Source organism: Vidua chalybeata, chromosome 10 (assembly GCF_026979565.1).
Source record: "Vidua chalybeata isolate OUT-0048 chromosome 10, bVidCha1 merged haplotype, whole genome shotgun sequence".
In the NCBI taxonomy this organism is placed as follows: domain Eukaryota; kingdom Metazoa; phylum Chordata; class Aves; order Passeriformes; family Viduidae; genus Vidua; species Vidua chalybeata.
The window spans coordinates 20,812,202-20,820,281 of record NC_071539.1 but is presented as its reverse complement, the minus strand read 5'-3'; the positions used below and the strand labels follow the sequence as shown (position 1 = coordinate 20,820,281).

General features: G+C 52.3%; 1 protein-coding gene across 1 annotated transcript; it reads right to left on the bottom strand.

Moving 5' to 3' along the window:
• Positions 1–3,896: 3,896 nt before the first annotated feature.
• A4GNT (alpha-1,4-N-acetylglucosaminyltransferase) lies at positions 3,897–6,793 on the bottom strand. Its single transcript, XM_053951943.1, has 3 exons — positions 6,605–6,793; positions 5,428–5,877; positions 3,897–4,508 (listed from the first exon to the last, which is right to left on the bottom strand). Exons 1-3 carry the CDS (start codon positions 6,719–6,721, stop codon positions 3,897–3,899), a joined length of 1,179 nt encoding a protein of 392 aa, XP_053807918.1. The 5' UTR covers positions 6,722–6,793.
• Positions 6,794–8,080: the final 1,287 nt, after the last annotated feature.

Here is an 8,080-nt window from a genome sequence, read left to right as displayed (position 1 = left end):
ACTGCTCCTGGATGGGGTGACATTGCTCCAGGATGGGGTGGCACTGCTCCTGGATGGGGTGGCACTGCTCCTGGATGGGGTGACATTGCTCCAGGATGGGGTGACATTGCTCCAGGATGGGGTGGCACTGCTCCTGGATGGGGTGACATTGCTCCAGGATGGGGTGACATTGCTCCAGGATGGGGTGGCACTGCTCCTGGATGGGGTGGCACTGCTCCTGGATGGGGTGGCACTGCTCCTGGATGGGGTGGCACTGCTCCTGGATGGGTTCCCTGGAGGTTTGGGTTCCTCTGCAGGGCTTTCAGCATCTTCCCCGTCGGGTGGCTGCTGGTACCAGTGCAGTGAGGACTGGGCAGGGGCTGGGGGGACATCTCCCCCTTGGTGGGTTCCAGCAGTCCCAGAGCAAGGAACTGCTTGCTCTCACAGCCTAGATCACTCACAAAGGAGCAACTTCCTCCCCTAACTGGATTAATTCCTGTGCACAGCTTTGCCAAAATCCCAGCCAGCGCCCAGCAGCTGCCTGAGGCAGCTTTCCCAAGGAAGTGCTGGCCATGGAGCTGCCCAGTCAAGGGCACCAGGAGATTCATCCCCTCTGTGCCCCCAGCAGCTCTGCCCAGCACCCAACCCCACCCACACAACTCCCCAAGCCCAATGCCGGCTCCATCCTGGTGCTCTGGGGACAGGGATGGCCCCAGCTCCGGCACCACCTGATGGATCTTCACCTCTTTGGTCACCTCCTGAGTCCTTGCAGGGAGAAAAGGCCTGTGAGGGTCAAAAAGGAGCTGAGGCCCCAGCGTGGAAGCAAGTCCTGACCACACCTGCTTTTCCTGTACAGAAAGCATGGGCACATCCCCTTTGGGGATGGCACCAGCCCGTGGACAACAACCCCTGACCTCAAGGCCACTGGCTGGAGGATGTCAAAGGGGTCACAATGCCCCCCTTGGGTATTTGCCAACAGTCAGCCCTGGTTTAGGACTGGTTTTATTTTCTGCCTGCATTAGGGAGCAGAAATCCCCCATTTCCTTCCCCTGGACTGCAATGCAGGATCCACAGCAGGCCCAGAGGCACAGAGCTCCTTGTTTGTAAGCAGATAACCATTAGCATAGTTTGAAGGAGGCAAGGTCGTGCCTTTGCTGTGAAAGTTGCTGGAAATCTCATGGAAATCTCATTCCTTTGGGATCTGGCTGCGATGCCAAGGGACAATTTTGGTTTGTGAGCTGTGCTGACAGTGGAAGGACTGGAATTGTCCAGTCCATGGCTCATGTGAGGGGAAGCAGAGCCAGCTCCCTGGGGGGCTCCATGGCTGTTAGAGAGGGAGGCAGAGAAGAGATTGTGCTCTGAAGGGATGGAAGTTATGAAAAATATATCTACATCCAAATTGATTCACTTCAAAATGCCATCATTACCATCATTACCTTTGTTTGCTGAGAGCAGTTGGATTTGTACAGAAACAGACTGGGCATCACAGATAATTTTTTTTGTAATTTTTGGCAATTTTTCCTCTCTCTGCAGAATATTGTTACGAAATGCATTTAAAACCAGAGCAGAAAAGAGCAAATTGAGCATTCCCCAAGAGCTGCGTCCCTTCAGCTAACCATACCTGAGGGGGGCCAGCTGAGGGCCTTTCCTTCCCACAACACAATCACCTGGCCATCAGGTGCCATCCTGTCACACCCCACCTGTCACTCAGATCTGATGACAAGGAAGAGATGCTCTCAAGTGGAATTTAAAGCGTTGCTCGGATGGGTGACACCCCGGTGTGTGACTCGTGCTGATGATATTCATGTGATACTTTGTGTCTAATGAGTGCCAAATGGAGTAAAACATCACAGGATGGGCTTGAAATGGGGCTTGAAATTAGGCTTAGTCTAAGCTCAGCAAATATTTTAAGGCTGCTTAGAGTTAAACATCTGCTTAAATGCTCTTAATGAACCAAGGACTCATTTTTTTTTTTTTTCTCATGATTATTATTTCACTTGTCTTCTTTTCCTGAGTGTTCATGGCCTAGGGCTGCTGCCCAGGATGGGAGCTGAGGCAAAAAAGGAATGAGAAGATGGGAATGTGGCAAAATGGGTTTGCAGCCACCTCTTCCCCTCACCAGCCAGGGAAGCTCCCTGGATTTTTATTCATTATTGGGATGTCTTCCACAGGAGAGAAGATGTGCCACCAGGTACAAAGTCTGCTGGTGACAATTTTGGGTCTTCTCATGGCCATGATAGGACACAACTTCTGTCATTTCTGGTGTCATTTCCCTCGATAATGTAATCATGGAATGCCAGACTGGTTTGGGTTGAAGAGGACCTTAAAGCCCATCCTGTCCCAGCCCCTGCCTTGGGCAGGGACATCTCCCACTATCCCAGGGCACTCCAAGCCCTGTCCAACCTTGCGGGTTTCTTGTGGCCATGGGCACAGTCTTATCCATGCTCAGAGAGTAGATTTAGATGGGATATTGGGAAGAAATTGTTCCCTATGAGGGTGCTGAGGCCCTGGCACAGGGTGCCCAGAGAAGCTGTGGCTGCCCCTGGATCCCTGGAAGTGTCCAAGGCCAGGCTGGACAGGGCTTGGAGCAACCTGGGACAGTGGAAGGTGTCCTGATCTGAGAGCAGACATCCACAAAGCAGATGCTCCCAGAGTTGCCTGGATGTGGATCCATCTCTATCCACAGGCATGTCCTGGAGGGCACAGGAGGGGTGAGGACATGGGAAAAATATTCCCTTGTGTCATGCTCCTGCTCCAACAATCACCAGCACTCAGCTTGGCACCACCTGGCCTTACGCTGGAGTGACTTTGGGGGAACAAGGAGGGGACAAGGAGGAGCCCCTTGCCCAAACACAGGAGCACACAAACCCTGTGTGCAGAGGGCTCCCTTCTCCTGCTGAATCCCAAATTCTGAGCTGCAGCTGGCTCAGCAGCTGCTGTGTTTGCAGGAGATAGCATTGTGCACATGGCAAACATTGGATGACGGAGACAGATCCCCACCTTTCTGCTCCCGAGTTAAAACCAGCTGTTCAGAGAGACTCGGTAGAGATCTGCAAGCTGGGCTTCTCCTTAGGGAATTGGGTGGATTGGCATTCTCCTGGGAAAGAGAGCATCTGGAAGGGGATTGCTCACTGGGAGCCCTGTTGGGATTAAATGGGATTTTTGCCCAGCTGGACATGGGTGACCACCTCATGTCTGTTGAAATCCATTTATTTAAGAGGGATTTGGGAACCAATCCCTCCTTGGTGTGTCAGCATTTCCTTTCCAGGCACACTTTCTACAGCCAGGATTGACCTGGGAGGACGGGGCAGAGCAGTCACTTCCTGGCAAAAGCCAAAATAAAAGTGTGGGAGCACAAACCTTTGGAAAATGTGACTCATTTTTCAGGGAGAAGTGAGCTCAGAGGAGTGGTGGTTTATGAACTCTTTTATTTTCACTCGTACTGAAGTCCCTCTCAAAAACGTAGGGTGTAAAGTCCATGTGAGGAAAACACCAGGAAAAGATGCTGGTTTGGGTTTCTCCTCTTTTGCCCTGGAGGCTCCAGTCCAAAGTCTGTTATGCTTCCAACTTTTCTGATGTGGGAAGCTGCCAGTAGTCCCAAGAGGACCAGAGACAACATTTCTCCTGGGAGGCCATCCCTCTCTTTAGGAGCTTTTCCCTTGGAGAAGCTCGTGAAGAGGCTCAAAGTCTGTCGGATTTGGGAAGGTTTGGTCCATGAGCACCTATCAGGAAACCGAACTGAGGCAAAGGAATCCTTGGAGGCTACGTCCAATGGATACCCACCACCATTCTCAGCATCCCAAGGGAATAGGAACAGTGGTTATGGAAAGTTCTTTCTTTCTCCTACAAGGCTGGACCCCGACCGAGTGGGGATTGTGTTTGGCAGGAAGGATCACCCCTCTCCTCCTTGCTCCATGTCACTCAACCTCCTCAGGGCCTGGGAGATCCGTGCGCTTGGCATTCTGGATCAGGTCCTCGTAGGTGGTGGGGCAATAGGTTTTGTAGAGTTTCTCAGCCAGGGTGTTGCTGCCAGCCACCACGACCTTGCGGTTGCGGTTCATGAAGTTCCACAGGTGCAGCGCGTAGGAGTGGTTGAAACTGGGGCTTTTATCCCACACCTGGTAGTACCGGCTCCAGGCTGGGTATGGGATGGGGTAGAAACGCTGGGGGTTGAGGAAGGAGATGTTCTGGCAGCTGTGGTCCTCAGTGCCTTGGAAATCTGTCAGGTTGCAGAGTGTTTTGAGCATCCTGGTCATCAAAAAGGGGCCCTGGTTGCCCCAGATGTTGCCGTTGTACTTGAGAACGAAGTTCTCCATGCAGTCCCAGATGAACTTGTGGCGGGCAGGGAAGCCGAAGATCCCGTTGCTGGAGAAGCGCGACTTCTGCGCGGCCAGGAAGCTCTCCTGGGGGATGGGCCGGATGGAGATGACATCCGTGTCCATGTAGATGCCCCCGTACTTCCAGATGAGCGCCAGTCTGCTGGCGTCTGAGCTGACGTGCACCCAGTTCTTCTCCTGCTCCGGGACCACCTGCGGAGTGGGAAAGGTGAGACGTGATTCCGCGGGCAGGGAACGGACCCAACCCATCCACGGGGCTGCAAACGGCACCATAAACCCTCACCTGCAGGGCTGCAAATGTCACTGACAGCTTTTGCTGCCTCCAGCCATTGGGTTTTACTGGGATAAGATAAGGAGCTGGAGCAGAGCAGCGCTTTGTTAGCATTAGGAATGCGGGAACATTTCCCAGGTGGTTTGATGGCACCTACAGTGTTAACCCAATGCCACCATGAGTCATTCCCTGCTATTTCAGAGGGACACAACCCACTTAACACACTCTCGGATCCCTCCCAGTTCTTTGAACCAGGCTGGAGGCTTTTCATCGGCATTTGTTGGCGTTTGGAGTAATTTTTTTCTCGGAATAAGAAAGACTTTGGAGGAAATCTGCTTGCCCTGCCCAAACCCTCCTTGTGGGTTTGACCAAACCCTCCTTGTGGGCAGTTTGCCCAAGGAACTTTTACCAGGGTGGAGCTCACCAGATCCCACCTTGGCTTTGCATGCTGCTGTTATAGAACCTGAAATCTCTCCCCTATCTCTTATCTCCTGCGGGCTCCGTCAGAGTGAGGCAGCTCTATCAAGTGCTCAGGCAGCACATTTTGTTCAACCAGCTTCTGTTGGGGAAGATTATTAAGGCTGTTTTCTCAAAACACGTCTGCAATCTATTTTTACCGATGTTTCCTTTGCCAAAAAATCCGATTCTCCAGATAAGGCCGATCATGTATGGCATAAACAGCTGAATACACCACAGAAAGCGGCCAAAATGAATCCGTTCCCAACCAAAACAATGAAAGTCACTAATTTCACACAGTCCTGCATTCCTCATTCCTTTTAAAACCTTTTCCCACCCCTAGTTATAACTCTCTTCCTGTTTTCCACTTGTTTTAACACTCACCTGGTTGTACCACTGGAGCAGAGGGGTCTCCTGGAAGACGGTTTCCATCTGGAGAGGGAAAAGGAAGACATTCTTCATGGAAGACAAGAGGGAGAAGGCTGCGTAGCTGGTGTTCATGTCCAAGGCTGTCTCGTTGGTGAGTCCCCTCATGAAGAGGATGATGGGCCTGTCCTGGTAAATCCGGGCAGCGGATTCCACGGAGCATGACACCAGCGGGGGCGGCTCCAGGCGCTCCGTCGTCTCCAGGAAAATGATGCTTTTGCCAAGGTTCAGCACCTGCTCAGGTGTCAGGTACTGCTGGGCCATGGGCAAGTAGGAGAAGACACAGCTGGACAAGAGGGAGATCTCGTACAAAATGCCCGAGACAAAGCAGAAACAGAGGCATATCTGGATTTTCCTCAACATTCTTTCTTTCCTGGAGCGTTTGGGGGCATGCCTCCGACATGGGTGCTAAGGAGAGACGAGGAACAGCAAAAGGAGGAGCCAGTTATTGCTCAGCAGGACTGGGAAATGGAGGCACGTGGCTTTGGACAATGAAAGGTGAAGGCAGTTTGGTGACAGGCCTGGTGACAATCCCTCTATGGGTACAGAGGGCTTTTCTCCCTGGGATGAAGATCTGGGGTCCCACCTCCTTGGCCCCAGCCAGGCAGGGGGAACCAGGAGAGGTCTTGGAGAAGGGATGGGCAGCTGTGTCCCACGGTGCAGGCATGGGCTTGGCAGAGAGGGAAGAACCCAGGCAGAGCAGGTGGGAAGGGTCACCATGCCAAGGCAAGGAGCCCCAAGACCATCCCCGGGGCAGACTGGTGTGGGAAACTGCTCCCGAGCACTGCAGTGCCACTCCAACATGTGCTTGTCCCAGGGAATCTGTGGAGCCAAATGTTCCCATGGAATTAGGTGTCCAAGGAGGCCATGATCACAACAGGTTGTGCCTGTAATCACAACCTTCACAGGGGAAAGGTTGTGATTACAGTTTGGGGTCTGTCACCCAGAGCTATAACATGCCAAAGCTATAACATGCCAAAGCATGCCAAAGGCTTTTTCCCAATCCATCCCTTCTGCTAACACTTCAACTGTGAGGGACTGTGTCCTGCAGGGACAGAGTCTTGTGATGGACCAGAGAGAAGCAGATGAGGATAGAAAGCAGATGGTTTCATACAAGAAATTAATTTTGACCTACCTGGATTATAGTCCTGACAAATCTACATTTCCAGCACCTCTTCTTGCCCTGGCGGTGACTGTTGGACTCCTGCAAAGCCCAGCTCCCTGGTGAGGACACCCAAACCTTCTGGAGCATGCAAAGGGATTTCTGGAGGTACAAGAACAGTGGACAAGGGAAAACCAGGTCTGCTGCTGGCTCAGTCTCAGTCCCAGAAAAGGTGTGGGATCCACCTGAAAGGACAAAGGGACATGTTTGGTGAGACCCATCCTATGCCTGGCACAGCTCCCCCCTCCCAGTCCCAGCAGCACACGAGGCCATACAGCCACGGGGAGTTCCTGCTGGTCAGAGGGTGGAATGGGATCTGCACTGCTCTGTCTGGTGACACAAGGAAATTCCCTCCTGAAATGACACCTGGTTGCACCTGAGTGGCCCTGCAGGGACCAGGAGCCAGGGTCCAGCGGAGGGGACATACCTGGAATGACAACCCAATGTCCAAGAGGCCCTGAAAGTGTCCAGAGCTTGATTGATTGAAGGGAATGGCAGGAAACACAGCTCTGAGTGCTGGGATAATTAATGAGCCTCATTCCAAGTCACCCTTCCAGAATACAGATAAGTCTGGAGCGGAGCAAACCCCATGGAAATTCCCTGACAGTGCTGAGCTTGTGCTTGGAGCTGTGGCAGCTCCCAATCCATTTCTCAGAGCTGGATCTCATCAAATTAAATATTAAAGCAGCGACTGTTCCCATCAGTGCTGCTTCCCATGCTGCATAACAGATTTTGTTGTTTTCCATTCCAGCTGCACAGGGTTTCTCATCACATCCTGGGTTCCCAGGACAGCACAGGAGTTTGGGAAGAAATTGGCTGTGAGGGTAGGGAGGCCCTGGCACAGAGAAGCTGTGGCTGTCCCTGGATCCCTAGAAGTGCTCAAGGCCAGGTTGGAGCAACCTGGGCTGGTGGAAGATGTCCCTGCCTATAGCAGGGGTGGCACTGGATGAGCTTTAATTTCCCCTCCAACCCAAACCTTTCTAGGATTCCATATTCCATGTTAATTTTTCCAATCCCATTCCCAGTTTCTTTTGTTGTCCCTGCACTCTGCTGTGAGTGGCAGCACCTGGGGCCTCCCTGCAGATACAGAATTTGAGCGGAAGACAGGGAATGGAGAGCAAATATCCGCGGTTTGGAAAGGCCACGTTCCCGAGCCTGCAGATAAGGCAGCGTGTGCTGCCCCGTGGGGCTCGGGTGGAACACACATGTCCAGCCCAGCCCAGCCCCACAGGACTCGGGAGACACCAACACTGACTTTAAAATAAACTACAGTGCTCAGTCTCCACATTTTCTCCCACCTTTCCCACCTGTGCCTCGTTCTCAGACAGGTGCGGTTAATTTACTCTGGTCTTTTGAAAAGAAAACAGAAAGAAAAGGTTGTTCCCTTGTAGCTCTCTCACAATCTCAGTTTGGCCAGATTTTCAGGCTTCTGGTTGTTGTTTTTGTTCC